At 46.4% G+C, this 18,501-nt stretch overlaps 2 protein-coding genes across 6 annotated transcripts in view; one reads left to right on the forward strand and one right to left on the reverse strand.

Moving 5' to 3' along the window:
• Positions 1-5,088, reverse strand: part of TRAPPC9 (trafficking protein particle complex subunit 9) — a 570,776-nt gene extending 565,688 nt beyond the window's left edge. For all 5 annotated transcript variants that reach the window (XM_019459757.2, XM_019459759.2, XM_019459760.2 and 2 more), the window contains exon 1: positions 4,963-5,088. The gene's annotated coding sequence lies outside the window, so the exon portion shown is untranslated. The remainder of the gene's footprint in view (positions 1-4,962) is intronic.
• On the forward strand, positions 88-5,505 carry LOC128775285 (collagen alpha-1(I) chain-like). Its single transcript, XM_053896170.1, has 3 exons — positions 88-201; positions 4,435-5,103; positions 5,389-5,505. The coding sequence occupies exons 1-3, from the start codon at positions 88-90 to the stop codon at positions 5,503-5,505; spliced, it is 900 nt and encodes a 299-aa protein (XP_053752145.1).
• Positions 5,506-18,501: the final 12,996 nt, after the last annotated feature.

The following is an 18,501-nucleotide window of genomic DNA, read 5'->3' on the forward strand; positions in this document are numbered from 1 at the left end:
TCTGTCTCAAAAATAAATAAACGTTAAAAAAAAATTTTTTTTTAAGTTTTATTGTGGTAAAATATACATATCATAAGATTTACCACTATGGCGCTGAGTATATTCACATCATTGTGTAGCTGCTTCCAGAACTTTCCATCTCTCCCACCTCACACTCTGCACTCAGTGGACAACCCCCCAACCCCGCCCTTCCTGTCCCTGGTAGCCACCATTCTGACTTTCTGTCTCTGTGAATTTTTTTTTTATTTCTTTAATATTTGTAAATTTTAGAGAGAGAGAGAGAGAGAGCATGAGCAGGGGAGGGGCAGAGAGAGAAGGAGACACACAGAATCAGAAGCAGGCTCCAGGTTCTAAGCTGTCAGAGCAGAGACTGACATAGGACTCTCAAACTCACAGACCGTGAGATCACAACCTGAGCCAAAGTTGGACGCTTAACCGACTGAGCCACCCAGGCGCCCCACTGTCTCTGTGAATTTAGCTGCTCTGGATCCCTCATGTAAGTGGAATCATACACTATGTGTCCTTTTGTGACTACCTTATTTCGCTTAGCAGAATGTATTCAGGGCTCATCCGTATTGTAGCATGGGTCAAAATTTCCTTCTTTTTGAATGCTGAGTAATATTCCGTTGTATAGATATACTATTTATTGGGGCACCTGGGTGGCTCAGTCAGTTAAGTGTCCGACTTCAGCACAGGTCATGATCTCACAGTTTGTGGGTTCGAGCCCCATGTCAGGCACTGTGCTGACAGCTCAGAGCCTGGAGCCTGCTTCGGATTCTGTGTCTCCCTCTCTCTCTGCCCGCCCTGCTTGCGCTCTGTCTCTCACTCTCAATAAAAATTTAAAAAAATAAAAAAATTTTAAAAAGTAACTCTCCTATATGACAGTGGCCATACAGACTGGTACATCCTAGGCAACTCTGGCCTGCAGATGGCAAGAGACATAAACAAAGGTTCTTAGAAGCCAGAACTAAAGACAACCCAAATGTCCACTGTCAGGAGAATGGATAAATGAACTGTGGCCCTCCAACATAACGGAATACTACAGAACAGTGAACGTGAATGACCCAGGAACATGGTTGAATCTCAACAACACGATGGGCAAATAAAGATGTGGATCAACGCAAAGAGCGTGATTCTCCCCGCTTACATAAAATTAAAAACCAGGCAACACTAAACAATATATTGTTTAGGGATATTTACACGCATGGTAAAACCATAAAGAAAAATAAATTTGATGTCCATCAACTGACAAATGGATAAAGAAGATGTGGTTTATATATACAATGGAATACTACTTGGCAATGAGAAAGAAGGAAATCTGGCCATGTGCAGCCACGTGGATGGAACTGGAGGGTATTACGCTAAGTAAAATAAGTCAGTCAGAGAAAGAAAGAATACCATAGGTTTTCACTCACGTGTGGATCTTGAGAAACTTAACAGAAGACCACGGGGGAGGGGAAGGGAGAAAAAAAGTTACAGAGAGAGAGGGAGGCAAACCATAAAAGCCTCTTGGATACTGAGAACAAACTGAGGGTTGATGGGGGGTGGGGGAGAGGGGAACGTGGGTGATGGGCATTGAGGAGGGCACCTGTTGGGATGAGCACTGGGTGTCGTATGGAAACCAATTTGCCAATAAATCATATTATAAAAAAAGAAAGAAAAATAAATGTGGGTAGTGGTTCCTTGCATGGCAGAGAGGAGCGTAGTTCGAGAGAGACACAGCGGGCTTCAGAAGTAGTACTTCTGTCCCATGCCTTAAGCTGAACGGCAAACACGGGGGCATGAGTTTTGCCATTCTTTAAACTATACATAAACATTACATATACTTTTGCTATTGTCTGTATTTTAAAATTTTTAAACAGTTGAAAAAGGGAGAAGGTCCAACTTCAAGGAGCTTACAGCCTACTTGTCAGCAGGTCAACTAGTTTTGGAGGACTTGGGGGGGGGGGGTTGGTTTTTTCTTATTTTAGAGATGGGGGAGGGACACAGAGAGAGAGAGGGAGAGAGAGAGAGAATCTCAAGCGGGCCTTTCAATCTCCCAACCGTGAGACCAAGACCCAAGCGAAAATCGAGTCAGATGCTCAACCAACTGAGCTACCCAGGCGTCCCCAGGTCAAGTAGTTTTAGAGCCTCGCCTCTGCACCTGTCCTCTGTCAGCAGGGTATGCTGCTTAGTCCTGCAATGCCTTCTTCTCTGAGCAAGAAAACTGAGACACAAAAGAGGCAGGTGCAGGGGCGCCTGGGTGGCTCAGTCGGTTGAGCGTCCGACTTCGGCTCAGGTCATGATTTCGTGGTCCGTGAGTTCGAGCCCCGCATCGGGCTCTGTCTGACAGCTCAGAGCCTGGAACCTGCTTCGGATTGTGTCTCCCTCTCTCTGCCTCTCCCCTACTCATGCGCGCGCTCTCCCTCTCTCTTAAAAAATAAACAAAATTTAAAAAAAAGAGGCAGGTGTGTTATAGACGCAGATCCACCTGAAGATGGGTGGACGGGGGGTCCTGGACACGGGTCTCAGGACAGGTGTTCCGTTTCCCTAGCCTCAAGTAAAATGAGAAAAACCAGAATAAAACTAACCTTACGTAAATTTAGTAGGTGCTTTATAAATATTCACTACTATTGTAATTGATGGTAATGAGCTTCCACATTTTTTGGCCTTAAAACACCCTGGTTTTTACAAAATGTTGGTGAGAATAGATGGCGGTTATTTTTCCATTGTCCTATCTAGGCCAACACTAACACTGGCATGCCTGTCTCTGCCCCCAGTTTTCCGGAATTTACGAATCTATGAAATCTAAACAAATAAGTCACCCTGAACCAAATGATCCCTCTGGGTCCCTTCCAGTTCTAACAAGGCACTAAAAGACACCAGCAATCAAATCCACGCCCCAGGTCAATAAACCTTACAGCAGCCTCACGCAAGGATTATCCCTGAGGCGGCTCAGTTTCAGCAAACTTCTTCACTTTTGCCCCAAATTCAAAATACGCATCTAACACAGGAGGAAACTGGTCTCACACAAGCTGGAGAAAAGAAATCCACTGGGCTCTCTATAACGTGCCCTATTGAGATTTCCCATCAATCCTAAGAAAGAAGTATTATTGTCTTTAATCTCACAGATGAGGTAAGGCTCCGTCATTCTGTTCACCATCTCCTAATAGTATCGAACACAATATTAAGACATCAAAACTATATTTCTTCAACATGGTAGTTCCCCCAAAAGCTAAACATAAAGCTACCCTATAAACAGCAATTCTACCCCGAGGTACCTACCAAAGAGATTCGAAAACATACGCCCACGCAAAAACTTGTCCACAAATGTTCGCAGCGGCCTTACTCTTAATAGTCAAAAAACGGAAACACCACCAGTGTCCATCAACTGATGAACGGATAACCAAAATGTGGTCTATCCAACAATAGGCTGTTACTCAGACATAAAGGGAACAAAGTACTGATGATACAGCTACCACACGGGTGAACCTTGAAGGCATGCTACGTGAAAGACAGCCAATCACAAAAGGCCATGCACTGCATGACTCCACTTATATGAAATGCCCACAACATGCACATCCCTGGAGACAGAAAGTAAACTAGGGGCTGCAGGACCAGAGAATAAGTCGCTAGCAAGGAGAAAGGAGTTCTTTTTGAACTGATAAAAAATGTTCTGACACGACGATGATTGCACGACTGTGGATATAGCAGAACCATGCGGCTGTACATTTTAAATGGGTGGATTTTGTGGTATGTGAGTGATAGCTCAATAAACCAGTTATTTAAAAAACTACGTTTCTTGGGGCGCCTGGGTGGCTCAGTCGGTTGAGCGTCCAACTTCGGCTCCGGTCATGATCCCACAGTTCGTGAGTTCCAGCCTCACGTGGGGCTCAGTGCTGACAGCACAGAGCCTGGAGCCTGCTTGGGATCCTAGGTCTCCCTCTCTCTCTCTCTCTCTGCCCCTCCCCCACTCATGTTCTCTCTCTCTCTCTCTCTCTCTCTCTCTCAAAAACATTTTTAAAAATTAAAATAATAAAATAAAATAATAATTAATAAATAGTTATATTTCTTGACAACTAGTTTTCCGTCTATACTACTAGTCTGCCACACAATTAAGAAAAACAAACAGAACCCTGCCAGGAGATCTTTAGTGTGGCAATATTCCTGGGTCTCCAACATCATGCCTCCGATGCTGTTGTGTCATGTTCACAAGCACTCGCTGGGCTGGATTAGGAACTGGCTGCAATTATTTTTCAAAAATTGCCAGTCACTAGTTTAAACTGGTGGTGGGGGGGGGGGGAGATGGATGGAGGATGTCACAGCCCCACGCCTTCAGTTCATTTTGAACTAAACCGAGCCCTGTTCAACATTTTAATCCCTCTCTCTAGAAAAAAAAAACATAGGAACTCAACAAGCACCCTGTCTGAACACCAGAAAACCGTGGGTTAAAAGACATCTGTGCCGGCGGTTCCCGAGAAGGAGAGGAGCGTAGGCAAGCAGAGTGCGGGCACGCGTCTGTCCCCGCCACCCCAGTGGGGTCAGCCGGAGTTGACCACGCGAAGATCTCATCCCGGGGAAGAGCGCCTGCGGGCGCCGAGCTCACTCGGAGGCACTCTCTACCCCGCGCAGAGCCAGGATGGCAGGCACAGGGGGGGGAAGCCCCGGGCAGGCCGGGCGCCCAGCCGGGAGAGAGACCGGCGCCCGCCGGGGGTCCCCAGACCCGGCTCGGCGCAAGAGGGGAGGGGGCCGCCGCCGCGCGCCGCGGAGAGCAGGGCCCGGGACCCCGGGGTGGCAGGTGCGGACGCGGCCCTGGACACGTGTGCTGCGGGAGCCGGGCAGGGTCACGGGCTGGGGCGGGTGCGAACTGGACCCCGGCCCGGGCAGGTGCGGGCTGACTCGCGCCGTCGCTCGCCGCCACACACAGGCAGCCCTCCCGCAGCCGGCCGAACCCCGGCCCGGAGCCCCCCACCTCGCACTTACACAGCCGGCGCCCCGGGCCCGGAGCAGGAGCCGACGGCCTGGCGGGCGGCGGAGCCGAGCAGCCTCTGCGGCCGCTCCCCCTACTCAGAGCTGGCGCTTCCTACCGGCGGCCGCGCCGGCACCCTCCTGCGCATGCGCGGGGCCAGTCCGGGCCCGGGCTCCGCTCCGGGCTTTACGAGAGACGCGGAGGGCCGCAGGGAGGGGGAAGAGAGAGGGGAGAGGAGAGGGGAGAGGAGAGGGGAAGGGAGGGAAGGGACAGCAGATACCGGGAGAAAGCCTCCCCTCCTGGGTCGCCACACCCAGCAGGGTGTGTGTCTCAGCGCCACTTTCCAACCCCCTCGAGGCGCGCTGCTCAAACTTCAACGCCCCTGCCGGGGCCCGGCAAGACCCCTAAAGTGTCAGCCCACCGCCCCCTCCCCCTGCCAGGCTCCCCTCCGCCCCGGGGACCAAGCACCCACAGAAGGGATCGCTGATGTTCAGAACTACCTGTTGGCTGTAGAAGTTCTCCTTTTGCAGGCTTGGAAACAGGCACGCGCGGTCTAAGCGTCCTCCTGGGCGTGCTTCACCCGCGCAGCAGCCGGGCTGGGCAGGGGCGCGAGGTGAAAGGTCAGAGCCGGAGCAGGAGCGTGGTCCGATCCCTCGTGGGTGGAACCTCTACCCCCCTGGAGGGCCCCAGCAATCCATCCACACCCAGCCCCCACCACCCCCGAAATGGCCCGGGGAGGGGGGGCGGGGCAGCTGTTCCAGAGGGCAGAAGCCACTTAAGGATTTAAACTTCCCTATTTTAAAAATAAATTTAAAAGGAATTTACATACATAGCTTAGATCATCCACAGCATGTTTGGAAAGACACACAAGGAATTGTTAATGGTGCATCTCCAGAAAGGGCTTCGAGAACTGAGGGTGATGGAGGGAGACACTCTTTCCCTTGTGCATCTTTGTGTTCTGTTTAAATATTTTACCATGAGCATGTATTTCTTTTTCAATTAAAAAAAATGTTTCTAGGGGCACCTGGCTGGATCAGTCAGTTAAGCGTTGGACTCTTGATCTCAGTTCAGGTTTTTATGTCAGGGTCCTGAGTTCAATCCTTGCATTGGGCTCCCAGCTGGCGATGAAGTCTACTTAAATTTAATTAATTAATTCTTTTAATGTAATAGAAGACCAGAATGGTCCCCTCAGCAACTACAGCAGCCATGAAAACCCATGTTTGCTTTGAGTCAGGCAAGCATTTATTGCCTCTTTGCTACGTGCCCAGTGCTGTTTTATGACTTACTTTATTATTCATGTTTTCTATAAAATAATAAAATGCTATCCCTCATCCTTGTCCAGGGCCAGTGGAAAACCAATTGAGTTTTTATTGAATTGCTTTCCAAAGAGTAGGAATGAGTTATAAGCAGAACAGATCTTCAGGGAAAAACAAGTAGAGCAGATTTCCAGCATACCAGAGAACCAGGAGGTGTTTTCAACAGAGGCACACAGGGACTGAGCGAGAGCGCCTTCATGACAACACAAAAAGATGCCCATAGTGCCTGCTCCATGGCACGAGGAGCGAATGTTGACAGTTACAGAAAACAGCCATCCAATGGGCCACCCTTGACGGAGGTCTGTGTGCCAGGAGTAGAGCCCCATGACTTAGTAGTTCACACTGTCTTCATAACCTCCATGCAGAGTAGCTATTCTTAGTGTTGATGAGCTATTCTTAGTGTTGATGTCCAGAAAGGACACACAGCTTGGCTGCGGTTACACAAATGGCTGGTGTCATTTAGGGATTCAAATCCAGGGCTGTCTGACTCCATGGCCTGTGCTCTTTCCATAGTCTTCCTCTGTTCTTATTCTCTAAATGAATAAGACAAGTAATTAAAAAGCGAGACTGAAAGCTGGCAAAAGGAAACACTGCTATTTTAGTACAGTGTTTCTCTGTTTACAGTGCACTCACTTATACTAATTTATTTTATTGTTCCAGCAAGTCTGTGAGAGAGAGAGAGAGAGAGAGAGATGGAGAGAGAGAAGGAGACTAGCCTACATTTTTACCAACGAGAAAGCTGAGGCCAGAGAATGCAGAGGCTGGCATTCAAATGGATCCATGGGGGTGTCCACACCAGTCCAGGGCTGTCTTGCTCCTGGAGTTGTGCCCCTTTCATAGCTTTAACATTTCCCGAGTGTCTCATCTGAATGTTCAGAATTCAAAGAAGATGACAAAATCTGCTCTCCAGGAGTCTGTAGATTGGACTCAAGATGGACTGGAAGGAGCCTCTAAAGTAATCAGGTCCAACCCCACCCATACCAGATCCCTTCTACAAAAGTCTTAGTGGAGGTGGAAAGTTTGATGATACAGAGCTCTATTAGGAAGCTCTCCAATAAAATGAGGCAGAATTTGAGGCTTATCAGAAACATCCCAAAGATGAGGACCAACGCCCAGGAGGCTTTGTGGAGTTCAGAACCGTCACTGAAACATGAGTCACGAGTGCAGGGAGAGCACCTACCCCATCACTCACTAACTACACAACCTCAATGTCTTCCTCCATAAAACGAGGATAATCACTTCATGGGCGGTCGCCAGGATTCAATAAAATCACATAGGAGAAAGCGTGTTGAGACACAGTGGGGCAGACTGGGGTTCCATCTCAACACTGTCACATGCTGCTTCTTCAGCTTTGGGAGAGGGTGACCACATACCTTGATTTCTCTGAAACAATCCCAGTTTATGCCTGTTGTCCTGACTACGAGTGTTCTGGTCAAGCGATATGATCTCCCCACTTTGGGCAAGTCCATCACCCCTCAGGATTTCTGATCCCCCAAGAGCTTAAAGGGTTCCTCACCCCTCTCCGTGTTGTAGGGCTCTGTTCTACCCTGCAGTCTACTCAAACACGCCTGTAGTGCCCTGTCTCACTTGGGTTCTCTAGTTCCCAAGCGAAAAGGGAAGAGGTTCATTTTGTTAGCTACAACTACCTAATACCACTAAACACCAGCCACTGGAGCGGGTCTTTCCCATCTATTCCCTCACAGTAATAAAATCACAAAGCCACCACTTACCTGGCAGGTAACGTGCAATATGCTGATCACAAAATTTCTCGTAACCCTCATGAGGACTTTATGAGGTAGGTTGTTCTGATTTAGGGGGAGTAAGCAATAACATCCCTGTTTTCCCCTCCTGAGTGTGGAACAATTGGGAAGCAAGACACAGAATGAGACAGCGGATATTTACAACTCAGTTTTATTACCAATGTGTTGGTTCGACAGGGTGCTTTGGACCTGGAGGCCAAACTTTGATTTTGGTTTACGAAATCCTTCCCCTTCGCATTATTCAGACTCGAGTCTTAGCCAGCGCTGGACAACCAGAGGCCAGAGAGAGTGAGGGGCAAAGCCGGGATTCAAACCAAGAGAAGCGCCAAAGCTCAGGTTAAACTTCACGACACCCGCGCGAAGAGCTACACTCTTTTCCGAGGTAAAGCCTTTCAGTGTTCCACTGCTGCTTTGGGGCGGGGGAGCTCTCCGCCGAGGTCCTTGCAGGAGGATGGGATGGGTGTCCCCTCCCTTGGCAAGGGCGGAGAAGAGAGGCGACACGGTTGCAAAGGAGGGAGCCAGCCAAATCGTGGACTCCTGGAGTCCGACTCGGCTCTAAATCCCCAGCGCCGAGCACAAGCTCCGACACAACGTACTCTCAGGGAAAGTTGAGTGAATCAATCCATTCTATGAATGAGCGAATGAATGAAACTCCAGAGCCCGCCAGAGGTCGACAGCGGGTCGGCTAGCGGGGCTTCTAACTGACCAATCAAAGCCTTCGCTCGCGCGACACGCCCCACCACTGACACGCCCCCGGCCCGCCCTTCTGCAATCCCACGGGCTGCGCAGAAATCCCGGAGCAGCGGTTCCGTAAACCTGGGTCGGTGGGAAGTGCGCATGCTCCAGATCTGGCAGGCCGCTAGGCGTCCTTTAACCGCGGCGCCCAGGGGGCGGATTTGAAAGCGACTGGCAGGACGACGGAAGCCAAGCTCCACCTGCGTCCCCGACAGCTCCTCCCGCAGGATCCGAGTTGGCTGTTGGCTAATCCCAACCCCGTCACGACAGCCCAGCTACGCGGGGAGAGATGCTCCCAATTGGAACCTCTCCACAGGCCGCAGGGTACGCGACGAGAGGCCGGAAGTGACGAATGGGCGCGAGCGCCGGGACCGCGGTTCGACGCTCGTTGCCGGGGAAACCTGGCCAGTCGCGGGCGTTCCGAGTGCGTCAGCGGCTCCGCGGTCCCCGCGCGGGGCGGGCCAGCTGCAGGCCGGGAGGGACCTACGGCCTGACTCTTGGGCACGCCCTTTTCCGCCCAGAAATACGCGACAGGGGAACCCGACGCAGGGGGGTGGGAGGCGGTGGGTCCTGCGCCCGTCTCCCTCTGCAGCGGGGCGACCCGCCCACCCGGCTGCTGGGCGTTCAAAGCCCAGGCCTGGACTTCGGGGCAAACCCGCGGCCCTTTTCTCGCCCCGTCTAAGCCATCCCCTTCTGCGCCTCCTGGTGTTTTCGGTGTGGTCCTTCGGCGCAGAGGGCCCTCCCCCCAGCACAGGGCTGCCCCCCGACCTTCCGCTGCAGGGCACCTTCCCCGGCAGCGCCGGTCCCGGACTGATGGGTTTCCTCTTTGAACCGCCCTGTGCTCCCTCACACTTTCTTCTAGAAGTGCACAGTCGTTTCGTTTCACAGAGACCGGTTCTTTGTCCCCAACGAGCTTGTGTGGGGGAACACTGTTTTGGGTTAACGTTTTTACGTAATTTCAAAGTCACAGGAAACTGGCGCAGAATTGTAAAAAGAACTCCCATACACTCTCTCTCCTTATTCACCAATGATTTACATTTTTGCCAAATTTGTTTTTTATCATTCTCTAGATAGATAGATATAGGTATCCATGCACATATCCTAGCTGGGTACTTTGTAGCTATTTCCCCCTGTTGCAATTAGTTGTCAGATCTTTTATCTGGAACGGTTTCTCAGTCTTTCTTTGCTTTCGTGACTTTAATATGTTGGAAGAATGCAGGCCAGCTATTTTCTAGACCGTTCCTCAATTTGAGTTTGTCTAATGCTTTCTCCTGATTAAATTCGGGTTATGTCTTTTTTTTTTTTTTTTTTTAATGCCATAGAAATGGTGTAAGCCCTTAGTGCCTGTGGTCTCAGTCCACTCATGATGTTGGTTTGTCCCATTGTGATAACTGGTCACTTGGCTAAGGTGGAGCTTGCTGTCTCTCCCCTGTAAATTTATTCCTCTTCCTGTTGTGATAAGTAATTTGCGAAAAGATACTTTGAAACTACATAAATAGCGCATTTTCCTTCAAACTTTCAGCAACGAACTTAACATCCACGGGAATCTCAAGAATGATTGCCAAACAGCCTAGTAATGACTACAATATACTGTTTACTACATTTCAAACAATGCAAATGAGCTGTGGCATTTTCTCAGAAATGACATGTGTTCTACCAGATAGCAGGTGATCAGTAAATATCATTTACTATGTTAGGTTTCGTTCTTTTATAGATTAATAAAGAGGCTTCCTGTTTCATGAAGGATAATTAGAAGCATCATGTTAATTTGACATGCAGATCATTCTTGTTCCTGCTAGCATCTACCTCTGTGCCTGTCATATATTAGCAATAAGTTCTTGGAATCAACAAAGGAAAACATCCCCAAACACACACACACAGAAACTACATACGCCGAAGACTGAAAAGTTATAAATTTGAGCAGCTAATACTTATGAGTTCTCACCAATACATGGTGGTAACTTATAGAACCAGAGAGATTTAAAGATAAATTATATTCAACTTAAGAAAATCGTATTTTACATTTTTAAATCTTTTTTAAACTGCACCCCTAGGATCCCACTGAGGACCCGCAATGGCCACCCTGTCCTCTCACACACTTTACATTTCAAAATAAAGTTTAAATAAGGGAAAAAATATTTTTAAGAGAAAAATCCTGAGAAGGGGGAAATCATGGGTAGCTGCAATTCCATATGTGACCACCAGGTGGAGGAATAAGCTAAGTAGCTACTAAAAAACAATACAAAACAAAACAAAAAAACCAAGCATCTTGTCTGGCCTGAGTTAGGATCTAATTGCCTTAAATTGCCTCCAAAGCCTTGGATTTTGTCAGTTTGTCAGGGAAGCCTGGGTCAATCAGTTCTGGGCAAATTCATAGTCTACTGAAGCTGAAAAGCAATTCACAAGAGAAAGCTGAATTGGTTAGTGGCTTAATTCTTGAACTCAGTGGTTTGAGAATTCAACTGTTTTATATTATATTATTATATTATATTATATTATATTATATTATATTATATTATATTATATTATATTATATTTATATCATATTGTATCATTTTATATGTTACATATAACATAATATGTAATAATCCAATTGGAAATGTATGTTGTATATTATATATATTACAGATGTTATTATAATTCAAGTCATAGTATTCTTTATACATTTTGTGTGTTTTAAATATTACAGCATTAAGGCTAATTTTTATTTTTATTATTATTGGGGTTTTTTAGTTTTAGAGAGTGTGTGTGAGCACGGGAAGGGGCGGGGCAGAGGGAGACCAACAGAATCTTAAACAGGCTCCATACTCAGCACAGAGCCCAATTCAGGGCTCAGTCCCACAACTCTGCAATCATGATGCTCAACCAACTGAACCACTGAGGTGCCCCTAAGGCTAATTTTTAAAGGAAAGACTGAGGCCGTGTCTCTACTGCCTGCCAACTTGATACGGGATATATCTGAATTATTCAAAGAACATCAATTAAATTATTCAAAAAACATTGATCAAGTGGAAGGGTATTTTTAACTTCAATTATCCATACCTTTTCCATTTCTTCTTTCTCTGAAGCAGAGAAAGAGGATTCAGATTGCTTTTGAAATAGTAGAATGGTGGTTACCAGGGGCCGGGGGTTGTCGAAATTGCAGAGACATTGGTCAAAGGGTACAAGCTTGCAATTAGAAGATGAATAAGTTGTAGTATATTGTTGAGAGAGAATAAGTTGTAGAATAATGCTGTAGTATATTCTTCAAAGTTGCTAAGAAACTAGATCATACATGTTCCCACCACCACAAGGAAACGACAAGTATGAGATGGGATGTGTTAGCTAACACAACAGCAGTAAACCTATTGCAACATACAGGTGTATCCAGTCAACATGCTGCATACCCTATTACACAATGTCATATATCAGCTGTATCTCAATTTAAAATAAAAAAAGAGAGAGAGGAGGGGCCCCTGGCTGGTCCAGTCAGCAAAGCATGGGACTCTTGATCTCAGGGTCGTGAGTTTGAGCCTCATGTTGGGAGTAGAGATTACTCTAAAAATATATATATACTTTTTAATGGGGGTGCCTAGGTGGCTCAGTCGGTTAAGCATCCGACTTCAGCTCAGGTCATGATCTCACAGCTCATGGGTTCGAGCCCCACGTCGGGCTCTGTGCTGACAGCTCAGAGCCTGGAGCCTGCTTCGGATTCTGTGTCTCCAGTCTTTCTCTGCCCTCCCCCATTTGCGTGCTCTCTCTCTCTCTCTTAAAAAATGAATAAACATTTAAGTTTTTTAATTTTTTAAATAAAAAAGAGGATTCATATCAAACTGAATCAATGCTAATGGGACAACTTTAAATCATGCACCACCTGACAGGACGCAGTAAAGGGAACATAGCATCACTTCTGGGATGTTTCTGCCAAAGATGCACAGCCTGGATTTAATCATGAAGAAACAACAGATGAGCCAAAATTAGGGACGTTCCACAGAAGAGCTGACCTTTGATCTTGAAAAGCAAGTGTCGAGGTCATACAAGTGAAGGACAGACTGAGGAACCATTCCAGATTAGAGAAGAAGAAACAGACAAGACAACTAAAAGTCACACATGACTCTGGACTGGATCATTCTGCTAGAAGAGGGAGGGGGAGGAGGGGAAGGAGGAGGAGGGGGAGGAGGAGGAGGGGGAGGAGGAGAAAGAAAGAAAAGGAGCGGTGGGTAAAACTTGAACAGAGTCAGTCTGAGGATCAGACTATACTCATGTATCAATGATACTCATGTATCAACGCTAATGTCCTGATTTTGATGGTTGTGGTTTATGAGGAGAATGTCTTTGTGGAAAGTACACACTCACCTCTCTAGGGGTGTTGAGGCAATGGGTCAGCCATGCACACTAAAATGGTTCAGGAATAAATTATGTGCACTATACTTGAAACAAGTTTGCACTTGTTGAAAAATCATTAAAAAGAGAATTCCAAAGAAAGTCCAAGCAGTAAAAATACACTGCAATTTCCTGGCCTGACTCAGAGGTACTGAATGACAACACTGGAGGTGTGGCCTTAAAATGTGTATTTTTAAAAGCACAGTCAGGTTTGGAAAGTAACTAGTTCCAAGGCCACAGAAAAGGAAGAATAATCTGTACCTGCAGACCAATCTCCTTCCACCTTCGTTTCCCTGAGATCATCGCTAGGGCAGCTAAAGAAGTCTGTTCCACACAAGTTGCCTGGTTCGATGAAACCTTCTGAGGCTCCCAGAAGGAAGGACTTCTGGGGGCCCCAGCCTGGTCCAGGGCTGCACCCTTGCTTTCCCCTGTGTTAAGACACAGCCTCAGGTTAAAGAAGCTGAGGCTGGTGATGGCAGGTCCTGGGGGCCCCCTTCCCCTCCCTCATCATCCCCAGGAAAACTGCTGTAGCTCTCTTTTCTTTTCTGCCTGGACCCAAATGCCATCCCAGCTTCCCCTCGTGAGTCCTTATGTGCCCAAACAACCCCTGAAAGATACTTCAAGGAGCCCCAGGACAGCCACCTTCAATAGGACCTTACAAGGGCTTCAAAAATCGCTCCCCATGGTTACACATAACTCTGAAGATACTAAAAGCCAATAGATCGTGTTCTTCAAATGGGTAAATTGTGTGCCTTGTGACTTCTATCTCAATAAAGTTGTTTTCTTTTAAGTTTATTGATTTATTCTGAGAGAGAGAAAGAGAGAGAACAAGCAGGGGAGGGGCAGAGAGGGTGCAACAGAGGATTCAATGCGGGCTCTGTGTTGACAGCAGAGAGCCCGATGCGGGACTCCAACTCACGAACCGTGAGATCATGACCTCAGCCAAAGTCAGACGCTTAACCAACAGAGCCCTCAATGAAGTTATTTAAAAACTCACTCCCTGCCTGCCAGTCTCACCCCTGCCGTCCCACCCTGACGCCCTGGTTCAGTTTCCTGAGTGTCATTCTTCCCACACCTCTGAGTTCTCCAAGACGCTGTCCTCTCTCCTCCCTACAATGCCCATCAGGCAAATTTCTACTCACTCTTGGAATCTGAACTCAAGACCTTCACCCTCTGGGAAGCCCCCTTGACTTTCCAAGCAAAGGAAGTTACTCTGTCCTCAGGGCTCCCTCCACCACCCCGCCGTGTCTCTTTGTTGTAAGACTTCCCACTCCGTGCTGTGATTGACTGTTCTCTGACCTTCTCTAGCACGGGGACCAGAATGAGTAAGGGCTTCAGTGGAAAGTTGTTTCATGAGTAAAACGTAATGATGTTGGAATATGGGCTGCAGCCCAGAGAAAGCAGGCTTGACTCAGAAACCCTGGGTGGGCAAAGATAACATCTTTATGTTATCCCAGGGGCCTCAAGGAATAAAGTAGCATTTGACAAAGAAGACAGTCATTAATAGTCAGAATCACCTATTTTATTATGTTGTACTAAAATCAGCTACCATTTATTGATTGCCTAAAATATGCAGATACTATTCTAAGAACTCTATGCATAGTCTTGTTTTAGGGGACTCAACCCCTACTGAAAATCGCAATGTCCACACGCACTCTGCAGACTACGTCTGCAGTGGGAGAATGGAGTCTCTACCCGCTCCTAAGAGAGAGTGTGTAAGAGCAAGGAGGGAGGCCGCAGGTAACACCAGAAGTGGCAAAGCCCGTGCCTTAGCTCCGCCCCTATGTTACAAGTCTGTGAAAGTATAATTTTCAAAAAGTGAAAAACAAATATAGGGAGAATAACAGCATTCAGGCCTATCCTCCCACTGTCGACCTACCAGAAAATGGGAAGGACGGGGGTCTGGGGGGCTCAGTGGGTTAAGTGTCTGACTCTTGATCTCGGCTCAGGACATGATCTCGTGGTTCGTGAGATTGAGCCCGTGTCGGGCTGTGCACTGACAGACTGCTTGGGATTGTGTCTGTCTCTTTCTCTCTGCTCCCCCCCTCCCCATGCTCACTCCTTATCTCTCTCTCTTTCTCCAAATAATAAACTGAAAAAAAGAAAGGAAGAAAGAAAGAAAGAAGAAAGAAAGAGAAAGAAGGAAAGAAAGAAAGAAAGAAAGAAAGAAAGAAAGAAAGAAAGAAAGAAAGAAAGAAAGAAAAACTGGGAGGAAAAAAGCCTGTGTTCAGACCCCAGGACAGGGCGGCTCCCAGACAGAAGAGAAACAAAAGAGGACCTGTGTGTGATCACCCCCTTCCTGCCTGGAGCGCACGCCTGACCCACGGCCCAGACAGGGGTAACTCAAAGCCCACCAGTTCCACCATGTTGAGGACACAGAGACTGAAAGGAGAGGACTGGGGACAGCTACCCCCAAAGTTGCCAATGAGTTCCCGGACTCGGCATCCAGGAGCCCCTGCACAGGAAGAGCACAAACCCTCCCTCTCCCCTTATCAGGTCCTGGCCGGGGCGCTGTGCGTCAGGCTTGCTGGCAAGAATGTAACACGATGCAAAGGCTTTGATGTTAAGATGTGGCCAGTTCCATTAGACACACACACATTTGCTGTACGATCCAGTCATTCCCCTCTTAGGAAGAGGGACAAAAACCTACGTCCACGAATGTTACAGCCGCTTCATTCCTGATGGTCACCAATGGGAAATAACCCAGTGTTCATCAGCAGGAAAATGGGACAATCCAGAGCAAGAGAAAGGAGAAACGACCGACACCTGCCGCCATGCGGAGGTCTCTCTTCCTTGTGCTGGTGACAGACAGTCTGACACAGAAGAGTAAATGACTTCATTTACACGAGACTCTAGAAAAGACGCATCTCACCTACCCTGACATGAGACATCACGTGTTGCCTGGGGCCCAGATCGGAGTTGACTGGAAAGGGGCACAGGGGCTTTCTGGGTTGACGGAAATGTCTGTACTTTGATCGTGCCGGTGGTCTGCAGGTGGTGGGTGCACTGACCAAATCTCATTGACTTCTACACTTAAAATGGGTACATTTTATCATGTGTAATAACGTACGCAGTCAAGTTGATAACAAGTACACAAAATGAACCTGAAGCAAATCAAAACTCCCCGGAAGAAATAATATAGAAATAAGGCTGTAAAATGAATACAAAATAAAGCTCTAAGTTTCGGACTGCAACGTTGCATGTCTATGAGACGATATTCATTTGCCTTGCTCTAGCTCAAAATCCTGCGTGTCCTATCAGTTTTCTACAATTGAACACCTGACCTCACGTATTTATTAAAGCCCAATTTACACCACCAGACTGACCCTGCCCAGCGCTCAGCAGGACTCTGAAAGAACGCATGGTAAACTCTGTCTCATTTCCAAGTGTTGGATAATTTTTCCTTACAATTAGAATTTTTGAGACGTGTCAAAAGCGTGCTGGGGAGAAAACCAATTTTCTCCAAAGTCTTTTTGTTGGCTTTTATTGTTCTCAGCAACGAGAAAGGGTTTGTGAGATATTTTTACTCTCCCCCACCACACACACACACCAGCTCAGACTGTAACTCATTTGCATACCCTGCACGATTTCAGTGAAGAAGAGAAAAAGTTTCTTTTGGCAAAAAAAAAAAAAAAAAAGAAAAAAAAGAAAAGTCTCATTTTGCTTTTGACAGATCAATGTTATATGTAGACATGTTACTTTATAAAATTTTCGTAAGCATTATTCAGACTCAGCGGGCAATTATTTTCATGAACATTTCCCAAAATATTATTGGATGCTATAAATTAATATATACATGTTTTTACTTGGCAAAGGTGAACCAGGATTAACAATATTTCAATTTTCCCACCTTCTTCTGAGTATGCTGGGTTAAACAGGATGCTTTTTTGTCAAAAATAGCAAGTATATTTAAGAGTCCTGTGCTAGAAGTCCAGAGAATTGAGAGGCACTGTGATAGCACATTTCTTCTATTCCCATCTACTTATTACTATTTTAATGTCTTTTTTTAAGTTTATTTATTTTGAGAGAGAGAAAGAGAGAGAGCACAAAAGCAGGGGAGGGGCAGAGAGAGAGAGAGAGAGAGAGAGAGAGAGAGAGATATGCAGGACTTGAACTCATGAACCATGAGATCCTTGAGCAGAAATGAAGAGTCAGATGTTCAACCAACTGAGCCACCCAGGGACCCCTCCCATCTACTTATTTATGTGAATAAGTTTCTCAACATTTACACACTAAAGCTAAAACTAGGCATAGGATTGGTGCTAGATTTCTCTCCTTCAAGCAAAAAATAAAACTGTGGGGGTGCTTGGCTGGCTCAGGGTTGTAAGATCAAGCCCCATGTTGGACACAAATCTTAGCTTAAAAAAAACATTTGCAGATTCATAAAATAAATTTAACATGTTTATTTTACTATGAGATTTATTTCCAATGAAACCTTTATGTCAATTTAATATTTATCCATATTTACAATATATTTGTGATGCTTTGGTCAATTGTGTGCCGGTGGTAACTTTAATGATAAGTCCACAAAAAAGAAAAACATTCTAATTCGTAGAATCTATGGGCTTCGGAAGTTTAAAGTTGTTTTTATTTTTTTTATTTTTTTATTTTTTTTTTTTAGTTTTTTGTTTTTTTCTTTATTTTTTTTTTAATGTGTATTTATTATTGAGAGACAGAGAGACACAGCGCATGAGCAGGGAAGGGGTAGAGAAAGAGAGGAAGACACAGAATCTGAAGCAGGTTCCAAGCCCTTAGCTGTTGGCACAGAGCCTGACATGGGGCTCGAACTCACGAACTGTGACATCATGACCTGAGCTGAAGTCGGTCACCCAACCAACTGAGCCACCCAGGTGCCCCTAAAGTTGTTTTTAAATGTCAATTTGTGTAGATATTTTTATCGAAAGGAAATATGTCAGGTGATCAGTAAAAGAATAAAACTCAGGGGGGCACCTGGGTAGGTTGAGTGTCTGACTCTTGGGTTTCAGCTCAGGTCATGATCTCATGATCATGACATTGAGCCCCAAGTCAGTCCATGGTCTGCACAGAGCCTGCTTGGGATCCTCTCTCTCCCCCTCTCTCTGCCCCTCCCCAATTCACAAACATACATGTGTGAACTCTCTCTCTCTCTCTCTCTCTCTCTCTCTCAAAAATAAATAAATAAACTTAAAGAAAAGAAAAGAAAAGAAAAGAAAAAAAAAGAAAAGAAAAGAAAAGAAAAGAAAAGAAAAGAAAAGAAAAGAAAAGAAAAGAAAAGAAAAGAAAAGAATAAATCCTGGTGCGGGAAATGGAACAGGAATAGGACTTCAAGGTTCAAGGACAGTTTGTTTCCAGGGGGTTATGACACTTGGTATTTACATTCTACTTGGATGCAGTTAAAAGC

Source organism: Panthera pardus, unplaced genomic scaffold, assembly GCF_024362965.1.
Source record: "Panthera pardus isolate Hobbes unplaced genomic scaffold, ASM2436296v1 HiC_scaffold_7, whole genome shotgun sequence".
In the NCBI taxonomy this organism is placed as follows: Eukaryota; Metazoa; Chordata; class Mammalia; order Carnivora; family Felidae; genus Panthera; species Panthera pardus.